General features: G+C 42.0%; 1 protein-coding gene across 7 annotated transcripts in view; it reads left to right on the forward strand.

Moving 5' to 3' along the window:
- Positions 1 to 11,235, forward strand: part of C2H2orf76 (chromosome 2 C2orf76 homolog) — a 102,603-nt gene extending 91,368 nt beyond the window's left edge. For all 7 annotated transcript variants that reach the window (XM_053918587.2, XM_045203066.3, XM_045203068.3 and 4 more), the window contains one exon: positions 10,922 to 11,235. In XM_053918587.2, the coding sequence (XP_053774562.1) occupies positions 10,922 to 10,998 (77 nt within the window). In that variant the 3' untranslated portion in view covers positions 10,999 to 11,235. The remainder of the gene's footprint in view (positions 1 to 10,921) is intronic.
- Positions 11,236 to 13,960: the final 2,725 nt, after the last annotated feature.

The raw sequence follows: 13,960 nt of genomic DNA on the forward strand, positions 1-13,960 counted from the left end.
CACTTTTGAGTGATACATGTGGCTGAAGTGAGTTTCTAATGCATCTTACAATTTAAATAGGATTTTTAAATAGCATGTTATGAAATCTTAGACTTCCTTTGTGTGTCTACAGTATTTCCTAGATTAGTATCTTTCCATATTTTTGAATATACAAGAATTACCATATTATTATACATAAGATTGATTGCTGTTATTTGAAAAAACAATTTTTTAAAATATATTTATTGATTATGCTACTACAGTTGTCCCATTCTCCCCCCCCTCACTCCACTCCAACCTGCCCACCCCCTCCTTCCCACATTCCCCCCCTATAGTTCATGTCCATGGGTCATACTTATAAGTTCTTTGGCTTCTACATTTCCTACCCTATTCTTACCCTCCCCCTGTCTATTTTCCACCTATCATTTATGCTATTTATTCTCTATACCTTCCCCCCTCTCTCCCCCTCCCTCTCCCTTATTGATAACCCTCCATGTGATCTCCATTTCTGTGGTTCTGTTCCTGTTCTAGTTGTTTACTTAGTTTGCTTTTGTTTTTGTTTTAGGTGTGGTTGTTAATAACTGTGAGTTTGCTGTCATTCTTACTGTTCCTATTTTTTATCTTCTTTTATCTTCTTATAAGTCCCTTTAACATTTCATATAATAAGGGCTTGGTGGTGATGAACTCCTTTAACTTGACCTTATCTGAGAAGCACTTTATCTTCCCTTCCATTCTAAATGAAAGCTTTGCTGGATAGAGCAATCTTGGATGTAGGTCCTTGCCTTTCATGACTTGGAATACTTCTTGCCAGCCCCTTCTTGCCTGTAAGGTCTCTTTGGAGAAATCAGCTGACAGTCTTATCGGAACTCCTTTGTAGGTAACTGTGTTCTTTTCTCTTGCTGCTTGTAAGATTCTCTCCTTCTGTGTAATCTTGGGGAATGTAATTATAATGTGCCTTGGTGTGTTCCTCCTTGGGTCCAGCTTCTTTAGGACTCTCTGAGCTTCCCGGACTTCCTGGAAGTCTATTTCCTTTGCCAGACTGGGAAAGTTCTCCTTCATTATTTGTTCAAATAAGTTTTCAATTTTTTGCTCTTCCTCTTCTCCTTCTGGCACCCCTATAATTCGGATGTTGGAACGTTTCAAGATGTCCTGGAGGTTCCTAAGCCTTTCCTCATTTTTCTGAGTTCTTGTTTCTTCATTCTTTTCTGGTTGGATGTTTCTTTCTTCCTTCTGGTCCACACCGTTGATCTGAGTCCCAGTTTCCTTCCCATCACTGTTGGTTCCCTGTACATTTTCCTTTGTCTCTCTTAGCATAGCCTTCATTTTTTCATCTAGTTTTCAACCAAATTCAACCAATTCTGTGAGCGTCTTAATAACCAGTGTTTTGAACTGTGCATCTGATAGGTTGGCTATCTGTTCACTGCTTAGTTGAATTATTTCTGAAGCTTTGAAGTGTTCTGTCATTTGGGCCATTTTTTTTTTTTTTTTGTCTTGGTGCTTTTGTTACTTAAAGGGGCGGAGCCTTAGGTGTTCACCAGGGGCGGGGTAACTCTGGTTGTCCCCTGTGACGCTGTACGTGGGGGAGGGGCCGAGAGGGAGCAATGGCGCCAGCTCCACTCTCCAGCAGATTTCAGTCTTTCACTCCTCTACCCACAATCAAATTGGGCCCCTGTAGTGCTGGTTCCCAAGTGGGTAGGCTTGTGCACACTCTAGGCCCCTGTGGGTCTCTCCAACAACCTCTCCTGTGAGGCTGGAATTTCTCTTGCTGCCGTCCCAAATGCCACAGGTTTTTCCACTCAGAGGTTTGAGGCTTTATTTCCTTGCGCTGGAGCCCTGGGTTATGCAGTCTGCTTTGCTCCCCGCCATTCGTCCTGGTTTATCTATGCACGAATGTGGGGCTGCGGGGTGCTACCCACCACACTGCCTGCCCCATTCTCTGCCACTCTGAGTCCGGCCCTCTCGGTTTATCTGTGCGCGAATGTAGGGCCGCAGGGTCTGCTAGGGGTCAGACTGCCTGCCCAATTCGTCCCACACTCTGGCAGTCTCAGTCCCGCCATGGCAATGCGAGTCCTCTCTGCCCCGGCTGCCCATCTATGCCCCTCGTACCGGTCTGGATGTTTATTTTTTATCTCCTTGGTGTCAGACTTCCTTGCCCTTCGGTTTTCTGTCAGTTCTGGTTGTGCAAGGAGGCGCAGTGTGTCTACCTATGCAGCCATCTTGGTTCTCTTCTGAAAAAACAATTTTTACTTTAGCATTTATGTCTTCAAATGCTATTATGTAATTATTATAGTAGGTGGCACCTGTGTTATTGAGGCACATGGCCCCTAGGATTATGATCCTTTATAGCTTTATGAGCTATAAAGAACATAGCAGACTAGTATTGATGTAGGAATTGATAGATCTATGGAGAAGACTGGAAAATTAAAAAACACACTAAAAAAAGTAAGATTTTACAGTTCGATCAATTTTTGGCAACTCACATAAGTGGGGAAAGAATAAATTAGCCAGAATATGATGTTGGGCTCATTGTCAAAGCATTTGGGAAAATAAAATTAAATGTTTTTATCTCAGTCTTTATTCTAAAATAAATTCTAGATGGATTATCTGTTATAATGTAAAGTTTAAAAAATGTAGCCCTATAATTTTATAATCTTGGGGAGGAGAAGAGCTCTCTAAGTATAATGTTGAAGTCAGAGCCATGAAGTGGGGAGAAGTGGAAGACTTCACCATATTTAAAAACAATATGAACAGAGTCAAAGGAGAAGCAATGAGCTATGACAGAGTATGTGCACCACGATGGTTCTGTTGTATGCAGTGTGCTGTCGTGTTCCAGTCTAGTGGTTAAGAACTAGAGCCTGGAGCCAGAGTACTTGTGTTCACCCCCTGATCTGCCACTTACTATCTGATTGCCCTTGGACCAGCAATAATTATAAGATTTGCAGACTTGAAGAATGTGGTAATGTTACAGAGCAGGGCGGGGGGGGTGGTTCACGATAAATTATTACAGAAAGGATTCCCCCTTTCTGTCTTGGGAGGTTCCTTCCCCCACGCCCACCTGCTAGGTTCGCAATGCCCACCGCCAGAGGAAAGACGTCTCTCAATGCCAGAGACTGGTGAAAAGGAAAGGAATTGTTTATTTAAAAGTTACACAGACTTAGAGTAATGGCTTAATGTCTTCAATAAGATACTAAAGTCCTTTAGAATACCCACAGATGCACAGTCCTTCCCTCTCCCTGTGCCCAGTCTGGGGTACCGTGTCTCAGGAAAGGAAGTAGAAGTCCATGGTTCAGGCTCCCGGCACCATCAGCTGTGTGGCTGCTGCAATCTCCAGTTAATCCAAAGCCGTGTGGCACCTTCTCATGGCCCACCAGCAAGAGTCCTTTCTCCCCTTTTTCTATGGCTGCAAAGTCTCTCCTGCTGCCTAAGCCGAGTGGCAAAAAGAAGCACTCCAAAACCTCGTGGTCCTCTCTACTCTCCTTCAGAACCGTGTGGTCCTTTTCCCCATTTCAGAACCGCATGGTCCTCTTCCTTTCCCCTCAGAACCTTGTGGTTCTCTCCTATTCACTCCAGAACCGTGTGGCCCCCTATTTACTTCAGAACTGCGTGGTCTTCCCTTTTTATGGCTGCCGGGCCTAGGTTTAAATCCCAGCGCCCATCTTCCTTTGCAGCCCATTTCTGACTCCTCCTACAGTCAGTTACACCTGCCAGCATCCCCGTATTCTTCCAGCTTTACTGGGCTGCCATAGTAAGTCTGGGCAGGTGTGGCCCCATGGCATGGAGCCAATCATCTCCAAGCTCTCAACGCAGGCCCTGTAACCAGGGGGAGTTGCTTCCCAGTCCCACCTTGGAATGGAAGTCACTCCCATTCCCCTGGCTCAAAGCGTGGCCACAGCTATTTAATATATCCATGAAACCAGTTAAAGGTTATAGATATGTTAAATGACTGCCAGGGGTTAGCTGCAAAGCTGTTGCTACCCAAAATAGCTCTGAATGGCCCTGTTCCATGTGTCCCATCCCCCCTGGCTCAGGCCTGTGGGGGTGAGGACATCCTACACACATTTTTCTAATATTTCCTGGACACCCCAAGTCCTGGACCCCATTACAAATCCCTTCCTGGGGCCCTCCTCTTGGCTGCACCCTGCTTCAGTAATGTTGGGAAATGGATACTCTTCCAAACTACTGTTGGGAGTGTGCACTACCTACAATTTTCTGCTGCTCAGTTTGACCAATAAGACTGTCTCAAACTTAAAGTGCTGTCACGTCTGTTACCAAGCCAACAGAAGCTGCTTCCTCAAGCTCTGTGACTCCTGCGAGCTGGTGGTGTATCTTCAGAGAGGTGGCAGTGTCTTCTCTCACCTTCCCTGTGTGTGAATCACTGATGTACAACTTTATTTATTGACTGGAAATAGAATACATTGTGTGATACCTTTATTGTTTAAAAATGTATATATTGACAGGTCTGTGTGTGTATATGGAAAAAAGATCATTTACCAACATTATAGAAATGGTTTCTCTGGGAGGTGGCATTGCTAAACATTGATTTTTTTTTTCTTTCTTCTCCATATTGTTACAGAGCAAGGGGGGGGTGGTTCCTTCACGATAAATTATTACAGAAAGGATTCTCCCTTTCTGTCTCTGGAGGTTCCTTCCCCCACGCCCACCTGCTAGGTTCGCAATGCCCGCCGCCAGAGGAAAGACGTCTCTCAATGCCAGAGACTGGTGAAAAGGAAAGGAATTGTTTATTTAAAAGTTACACAGACTTAGAGTAATGGCTTAATGTCTTCAATAAGATACTAAAGTCCTTTAGAATACCCACAGATGCACAGTCCTTCCCTCTCCCTGTGCCCAGTCCGGGGTACCGCAACTCAGGAAAAGAAGTAGAAGTCCGTGGTTCAGGCTCCCGGCACCATCAGCTGTGTGGCTGCTGTGATCTCCAGTTAATCCAAAGCCGTGTGGCACCTTCTCATGGCCCACCAGCAAGAGTCCTTTCTCCCCTTTCTTCCCGGCAGAGTCTCTCCTGCTGCCTAAGCCGCGTGGCAAGAAGAAGCACTCCAAAACCTCGTGGTCCTCTCTACTCTCCTTCAGAACCGCGTGGTCCTTTTCCCCACTTCAGAACCACATGGACCTCTATCTATCTACTTGCTTCAGAGCCTCGTGGTTCTCCTCTTTTCTTCAGAGCTGCGTGGTCTACTCCCTATTTACTTTGGAGCCGCGTGGTCTCTTCTTTCTCCCCCAAAACCTTGTGGTCCTCCCTACGACTTTGGAGCCGCGTGGTCTCCTCTTTACTTTAGAGCCGCATGGTCTCTTCCTTCTATGGCTGCCGGGCCTAGGTTTAAATCCTAGTGCCCATCTTCCTTTGCAGCCCCATTTCTGACTCCTCCTACAGTCAGCTACACCTCCAGCATCCCTGTATTCTTCCAGCTTTACTGGGCTGCCATAGTAAGTCTGGGCAGATGTGGCCCCATGGCATGGAGCCAATCATCTCCACGCTCTCACGCAGGCCCTGTAACCAGGGGGAGTTGCTTCCCAGTCCCATCTTGGGTGGAAGTCACTCCCATCTCCCTGGCTCAAAGCAGGGCCACAGCTATTTAACATATCTATGAAACCAGTTAAAGGTTATAGATATGTTAAATGACTGCCAGGGGTTAGCTGCAAAGCTGTTGCTACCCAAAACAGCTGTGAATGGCCCTGTTCCATGTGTCCCATCCCCCCTGGCTCAGGCCTGTGGGGGTGAGGACATCCTACATACATTTTTCTAATATTTCCTGGACACCCCGAGTCCTGGACCCCGTTACAAATCCCTTCTTGGGGCCCTCGTCTTGGCTGCACCCTGCTTCAATATTACTTACTTGTTCTTATAAATCAAATTTTTGTATAGTTTACATATAAATTAAGTATATTACTTGTAAAGAATAAAGTCCTAAAATTGGAGAAAATTGATTTGAATGAAGGCTGTGCATTTTACTTGCTTTGTGACCTCTCTGTAAGCCATTCAGCCTCTCTGAATTTAGATTTCTGTGAAACAAAACAGAAATAATTTAATCCTACTTGAGAGGGTTGTCTGAGGGATGAGTAGAAGAATGAAAGCATCTGGAGGAATGCATGTAAAGGCCCTCAAACATACTTTATTTAAAAACCTTTTTGGAGAAGGCAGTTGGCAAATTTTTGAATAAATTAAAATGTTGAGTTGTTGCTTTGTCGTTAATTTCAGATTTATGTACTTGATCATCCGTAAAGGTGAGAGTCAAATCCACCTTTTTTGTCTTTCTTCTTTCCAGGCCATAGGCCTTTGATCAGAATCAGACCCTTTTCATGAGTTCTCCACTAGTTTCAGGGCAGTACAAGAGCTTCCTCTGCCCTCCTGCCTGGCAAGCCTGCAGCCCTGGTGGGGGCCACTTCAGTCAGTGCCCGGACAGTTCTCTGTTCTGCACGATCCTCTCTGTCCCTAGAGCAGGGTTGGTGTACTCGGGAGAACAAGCCACACTTATGCAGTGGAAGGAGGTCCCTGGGGAGCTACAGGAAATTCTAAGTGGGAGTAGAGTTGTAAAGATGATCCTTGAAGTGTGTGATTTTTCCCAGGGAATTTGCCCTCCCTTGGGCCGTGTCTGGTTGGGTTTTTAAGATGTTTGAAAGAAAAATTCCAAGTCATCACTCTCTCCCTTTTTACCGCTTGATCTTGCTGTGGAGCTGTCACTCTGCTATCACTGCCGGTTGCCATGGGAATAATGCCAGTGTAACAAATTTATCATTATGACTTTTCTGCAGAATTCATGAAAGGAAAAAGGAAGACTATGAGGGGAAAAGTCAGGGGAACAAACTTGTTTGAAGATGTCTTTTCTCACAGAGAAATTCTCCAGTTCCTACTCTGGCCTTTTATCTGCATTGCAGATCCCAATTGTATATTCTGGCTGAGACGGAGGAAGTTTTTGTTTGTGGACTTTGTGCTAAGATGCATAAGTAAAAAGATTTGCTTTGTGGAAGGAGGAAGAAGGCTTTACCTAGAATTGTTACTTAGAATTTAAAGAATTTTACCTTGTTTTTTTAACAATTGTAATTTTATGGACTAATTCCCCTAAGCAATAAATTTGTCTGTAAGGTTTTTTTGGTGATATTTTATCTTTCGTTTCGTTACATTGTACAACTATTATATCTTTTGAGTCCTTTCTGGTTTAGAAAAGAAATTGTGTCAGGGAAACTCTTCTAAAGCTGGTTGTGTTTTATTGGAAAATTTTAAAGCAAGATATAGCGGGCCATACCCTAAGTGCCGATCTGGGGGAAGAGTTCATGTCAAGCCAGATCCTCTAATAATTCCAGAACTCCCTTGTGCTTTGGTTTCATTTTGTGTGTCATTGCTGTTGTCTGCCCACAGCCAGAGCCCTGCGTTGTGCCTGGCACTTTTGGTTGTCTCCTGCACACAGCAAACATTGTAGGGTGCCTTGCCTCCCATGTCTTCATCAGGATCATGTTCGATTTGTATTTCCAGCATGTTAAGGTGGCTGTTCTTCATGTTCACATCGTAACAGCCATAGTCTGGGACTCGGTAAAAGAGGCAGTAGGCCCAGGGAGTTGGGGATTGCAGAGCAGGGGCCATTGTGAGCATCCCATAGATTATTCTTTGTTTTTAACCCTCCCCTCACCATTGTGGAAACCACAGGCATGGGTCCTGTCAAAGGTCAGATTTGTTTCACTATTTGTTTGCTGCAAACTGGAGTTTGAAATCTTCTCTGTCAGCTGATCTGAAATGGACACTTGGAGCAAATATGAAACAAAAAGGTCCCCACAGTAGTTGGGAACCTTGTTGCTAGATTGTTGACCTTCGGTGACAACTTATAAATGTAACTCAGCTGCTAGCACAGTTTTGAATGACTTATAGATTAGGATTTTATGAAACTTGGAAGGATAGGATATATTCCTGGAGCAGGAGAGAGGGTGAACTTTGTCCTTTGGGTCTCAAATTGCTGCAGAAACCACACCCAGCTCTTCCTGAATTTTTTCTTTTTTTTGCCAGTAATCTGCAATTATTTTCACATTGTAGCCTGCCCTGAGCATTAATGTAGATGTGTCTGTCTCTTCTCAGACAACAGTGGCTGTGCCTCACAGTACTCTGGTGCTGACTAGTACGAGGCTCAGTCTTAGAAAGTAGGCAGTGAACCCTCATCAGTTGACCAGTTTATCGAGGTGCTATTTGAGTTTTAAGTATATTGCATTTAATTTGCCTTGAGATTTTACATTTAAAATTGGTTTTTCATACATTATTTTATTTAAAGCCATTATTATTTCCTGTTGAAGGTGTGTGTGTGTGACCTGTTTGGAAACATAAAATTGTTGATTTCATAGCCAAAGTTTGAATGTTCTGCCTTGTGTTCATGTCATTAAACTTGAAAGTCAGAATTAAAATGATCCACAAACGTATTTGGAAGCTCTTACTTCATTTCATTTGATAGTAAGACAAAGGGATGAACTGGCAGTCTATTTATTGGATTTTTGATTGTATGTTCATTTCAGATTCACACGCCAAGGCACCGAGCACCCGAGTGCACTGCTGCCTGCAGCACTTTTAATTTAAAGTCAGGTGCCCTGGGGGAGCAGCATACAGCAGACTTCCCGAGGGTTCTTTCCCAGCCATTTTACATAGAATTTGGGAAGCAAGAATTTAAGAGAAAATGGTAGAAAGGGTGATTATGTAGAATTTTGAAAGTCTTTTGTAATTCATTTTTACTTTAATGGACAACTAAATTTGCAGTATAAGTACATGAAATTATTCTCTCATTTTCAACAGAGTTATACAGATTTTTAAAAACATTATATTATATTTCTGTTTGAAGACCACATTTCTGAAGTTTAAAATCCTTTTTCTGTCTACTTTTGAAAATTCATAATAACTTTTAATTTGTGTTGTTTTCCAATTATTAAGGATAAAATTTTTTATCAACCTAAAGTATTTGAGTTTAATTCACTTGTCAATCTAGTTTTCCTGAAAAAAAGTATGCATTCATCTGAAAATAAAATCTTTTTCTTAGATGATCTTATTTTGAGCCTGCATTATGAGAGATGGCATAAAAACTTTATATGAATAATGGATTGATCTATAAGGTAATTAGACTCACGAGAACCTACTGTCAAAACAAATACGCTTTGTCTGTCCTTTTTGTAGCTTATTCTGAACCTATTAGAATTGTACTAAACAGCTGTATGATGTATCAGTTTCTCAAAAGGGGTACAGACAAATGTGAACTACCTTAAGTGAATGTGGTTAATTATAGTTAGTGTGTATTGAGTGAAGTGCTGTGTGAACAAAGCACTATGTAAAGTTCTGTATGTAAGTAGCATGTCATAGATAAAACCTTGCATTGTGATGGTTAAGAACAGGGTGCTTTTGCTCATTCTCCATTAGAAGGATGATTAGAATCACTTGCAAATGATATAAGTCTACTTTTGGGTTTGCTTCCCTTCAAAAAGTAAACTTCAGGAGAGCTTTGTTAAATACAGGATAGATCTCAATATCTTATCTTTGAATACTGGATTTTTTGAAGCCTCCTTTCAACATTTTACTAATTTTAAGTGTGGAGCCTCTTACTCATTCTTTTAAGTGCTTTTTTTTTTTTTTTTTTTGGTACAATTTAATTAAATGTACCCCTCCCCATTGATTTCCAGTTTCTCTCTGCTGTACTCTTTCCCATGCTCCCCAAGGCTCACTGTGATGAGAGTTTGAGATCTGATTTTCATCAAGATTGATCTTCACATAGTGGACTAGACTCTGGGTGACTTTATTTTCTCCTTTCAACGTTTCTGTAATGAGAACGGGTAACTTACAATTGGGAGACATAAATTATGACATTCTTAAAACCAGAAAAAACATTTTTAATGAAATATCATGCTAAGTCTTTTATTTTCTTCTCTTGTGGCAAATTCTAATAATGAGATGAGAGTTGTAAATGAGGTGTTAATCCTTGGCATCCCTTCTTATTACCCTGTTTATTTGGCTTGAAGAGTTTTACTTGTCTGATTTGACAGGATATGTAAATTGAGTGATCAGTATTCATTACAAATAATCTTGCCTGTTTTATACATTCTGAAGGCCCTTTTGCTCTTTTTGTAAAAGCTAAGCAGACTGTATTAACTTCTGATTTAATTTAAAAAACGAATGTGGAACTTGTTGGCACAACACCTTAAAGAATTGCATGCTTAATAATTGGAAGGCTTTCCATCAGATTTGTCTGCAGTCTGAATTAATAATGTTGCTGACTTATTGTTTTAGAAGACAGAGTCCTTGACCTGCTAGGTTGAAAGAATTTTGACTGCTCTGAACCTTTGTGGGTCCTTTAGCTGTGCCATATCCCCTGTGAATAATTAGAGGTATTTGAAGGTATTGTGGTAGAAGCCAATTTCTGTCTTTCACTTTGCATATTGTTGAAGCCTCATGAATTAATCATAAGCAGGCAAAAAATTAACTTCTTCAGACACATATTTTGATGGGTCATGAGGGAGAATGTAAAGTGATCTGTAAAATATTCTACTGATCCTCTGAGTATTAAATTATTATACCTACAGGCTAATTTCGGAGGAAAAAAGAGTTTTTCCTCCTCCTTCAGTAATTGAGTAGCAAATTTGAAAAAAAAAACCAAAGGTTTGTTATTTTCTAGGACTCTTAAGAGGACTAAAAATGAGCAAATTTATGGATTCCTGAAAGCCAGATTATTGAGTTAATTCTTGTTTTTAATTTTTTGTGTATTTTTACATTAAATTATTTGAATTCTAGATTCTTATAACTTCAATTTATATTTCTTATTGATTTGGTGAAATGTGAAACCAAAGAAATAACTCATCTTTCTCACTTTAGGCATCTATAGCACTGAATCAAAGTAATGTGTGTTTCCATACTTGTTTAAAATCCAATTTCACATTAAAATTATTTTCCATTTTCTGTTTTTCTTTTTTTCAGCCAATGAAACTGAAATTGCATTCTTCTGTGAAGAAGATTATAAGAACTACAAAGCTAATCCCCTTTCATCCTGGTGAAAACCTCATGGGGGCTTCCTTTTTGCATACCTATATTAAGCTCTTTATTCCACTAGTGAGTTTTGAAATTGAGAAATAAACTTTAAAAATTAATCCCAGGCTCTGCTATTTGAGTTAAAAATCTGTGCTGTTTTCTCTCTGCAGGTCTCATTTTTCTTTCTTTTTTTTTGTTGTTGTAAAATAATACATTTATTTGTCAGAAAAATTTTGGTTTTTTATAGTGAAGAAATGGTTTTTCAAAAAATCATCATGAAATATATTGGTCTTTAGTCATAATGTGTTTTTCTGAAATTAGGGGTTATTTTGGTGACCTGCATGTTAGGTTCTTTAAAAAAGAGTATAAGACTAAAGTGATTCTGTTTATTTTGTATTTTTTCTATAGTTTCTAATTAGAGCCACTATTACTATCTTTGGCTAGGAGAGATTATAAATCTCTTATGCTTATCAATGCCATCTTTTCGCTCATGGTGATACACACCACCATACATGAAATTGAGTTGTGCTTATTTTAGTAAAGTTTTCTGATGTAAGAGGATTTCTTCTTTTCTTTGAGTATTTCAGCCTACACAAATAGCATTGCCGAAATGTTTGGTTTTTTTTTTAATCTGAGCTCTGTTTTTTGACTTATGAAGCAAACTATAATAGATTCAAACTAATTTGTTTGGAGAGAGAGAAAGCAACAGGATATTTGGACTTTATTGAGAACAAGTCTAAGTCATGGAAGACACATTCTTCCAAAATGATACTTTCAGTTCCTAAGAACGACTGCCGGCCAGCACCTGAAGAGTAGTGATCTAAAAGAGGCCTCTAAGCAGCACACATCTAATCAGAAGTCCTAGAGAGGTTGGTTGGCTCTAGAATTACTCATGAACCCTTCAAATTGTCATTAGGGCAAATTGGTTTCATGGTCATAGAGGCTACCTTAAGAAAACCCATTTTTTAAAAAAATTCAACTTTGAAAGTATGGTTAACATAATCAGAAGATACTTTCTTTGTTGAAAGATTTGATAGAGCCTATTTTAAAAAGAAATTTCATGTATTTGCTGTTTCATTCACTAAACTACTGAATGCACAGATGATCTAGGTTTCTAGGAACTAATAAAGAATAAAGAGATACAAGATGGCAGCAGAATAGGTAGAAGCTACATTTACCTCCTCCCAGAACTAAAATGGAATTATGACTAAAATTTAGAACAGTGAACCTGAATAACCAACTGAAGACTAGCTGAAGAGATGTCTCATAACTAAGGATATACAGAAGAAGCTATATCAAGACCGATAGGAAGTGAAATGTGAAAAGGTCTGGCCTTGCTCCCATAGGCAGTGGCTGAGGTTCCAGAGGGATATCTCAGCTGAGAAGAGTTCCCCCTGAGAAATGTGGGGTTTCAAGCCCAAGCTGACCTCCCCAGTACAATGCACCAGAACCTGAAAGAAGCACCCACATAACACCTGGCTATGAAAAGCAGGGTTTCTGTCCACCAGGGAGAGACAGGAGTCTGCTAGAGACACAGGTGCCCACTTAATGGGCCAGCACACAGAATTTTGCAGCCATTCACCCTGGGCTCTGGTGGAGGGAGGGTGGGGCAGACTAGAGTCATGTGAGGAGAGACTGGGTTTTGTGGCTCTGGGTAGAGAGTTGAGGGGAAAACTCCTGAGATCCCCTGTGCTGAGTTACTCTACTGAGCCACAGATGCCATCTTTCTTGGGTGGATCATGCCCTTTTGTGCAACCTCAGCCTGGGGGAAAACAGTTGCCTGACCTTCTGGTCTTCCTGTCGACCCATCTTGCAGAGCTTCTGCCCTGCTAAGGAGTCAATGTTCTGGGCCAGCGAGTAGTGGTTTGGGGAGACTCAGGGGTTGTTAGTGACTGAATTAGTGGCATAGGAGCTAATGGTCCCCTCCCTTTCTTGTGATCCTGACTGACACCTCCCCCTCACAGTAGATCCACTAGTTCTACTTGCTTAGCTCCCAGCAGCCCCACCCCCTTGACTCTTGGTGGCTCCACCCTGTGGTTTGGGCAGAATCTGGGACTGTCTGAGTTATGTGGCTCTGGGGCAGAAGCCCCATCCCCCAACTTTCCCTAGACCTGACTGGCACCTCTCCTTCTCTTGACTCCCACTGGCCCCTCCCTGCTGAGATTGGGCTCCTGGCAGAATCTGAGAGAGACTGAGTTGTGTGGCTCTAGAATGGGAAATTTTTCCCTTACACACTCAACCAGTGCAGAGCCTTCCCTCCATACAGCCAAATCTTGGTCTCTTTGGGCCCAATAAACTCTGCTGGCCTCATCCTGACAAATCCCTGAGACTCCGCCCCACCCCAAAGGTATGTGAGCAGGCAGCGGGTGGCAGCTTAACTTGGTATACACTGGGACATTTGCTAAGTGTCCTCAGACCTGGCACTGGCACCATGATTGAACCTGTGTAGATCTGGAGAACCTCTGTCTCTCTCTGAGAACCTACCCTACGAAACTTAGAGTACCGCTGGAGGCTCTTTCAGTGACTGAGCCTAAGAAACAGCAGGCAGGTGGAAGCAGGTGGAGGTGGACTGCAGGGTTCCTAAAAACTTTTGCTGACCTGCCTCTGGGTCTAGTGCTGGTAAAAGTAAACCTTGGTGCTCACCTTGGTCATACCCGTGCATACCCAGGCCCAGCAGAGGCACGCATAAACTGTGGTTCACTCTGTAGCTCCAAACATATTGCCCAGGGCCAGTAACAGGCAGTGACTGATAGGGATCTGTACCAGAGACCCATTCTAGAGGCCCCAGAACAAGCACACCCAATGGCCAGCTTCAGACAACAGCAGGATCCAGTTAGCTTCACAAGCAGCATATCCAAAGAGAGACCTTGGCAGGTATCACCCTCCTGAGGCAAATTCCATCCTGAGTGGTCAGCACCTATACAACAGGTCTTACACTGTGGTCAGGGTTGATCTTCACAGTCAGCCAGCCTGAGGGTTGACCCTACA

This window comes from Desmodus rotundus, chromosome 2, assembly GCF_022682495.2.
Source record: "Desmodus rotundus isolate HL8 chromosome 2, HLdesRot8A.1, whole genome shotgun sequence".
NCBI lineage: Eukaryota > Metazoa > Chordata > Mammalia > Chiroptera > Phyllostomidae > Desmodus > Desmodus rotundus.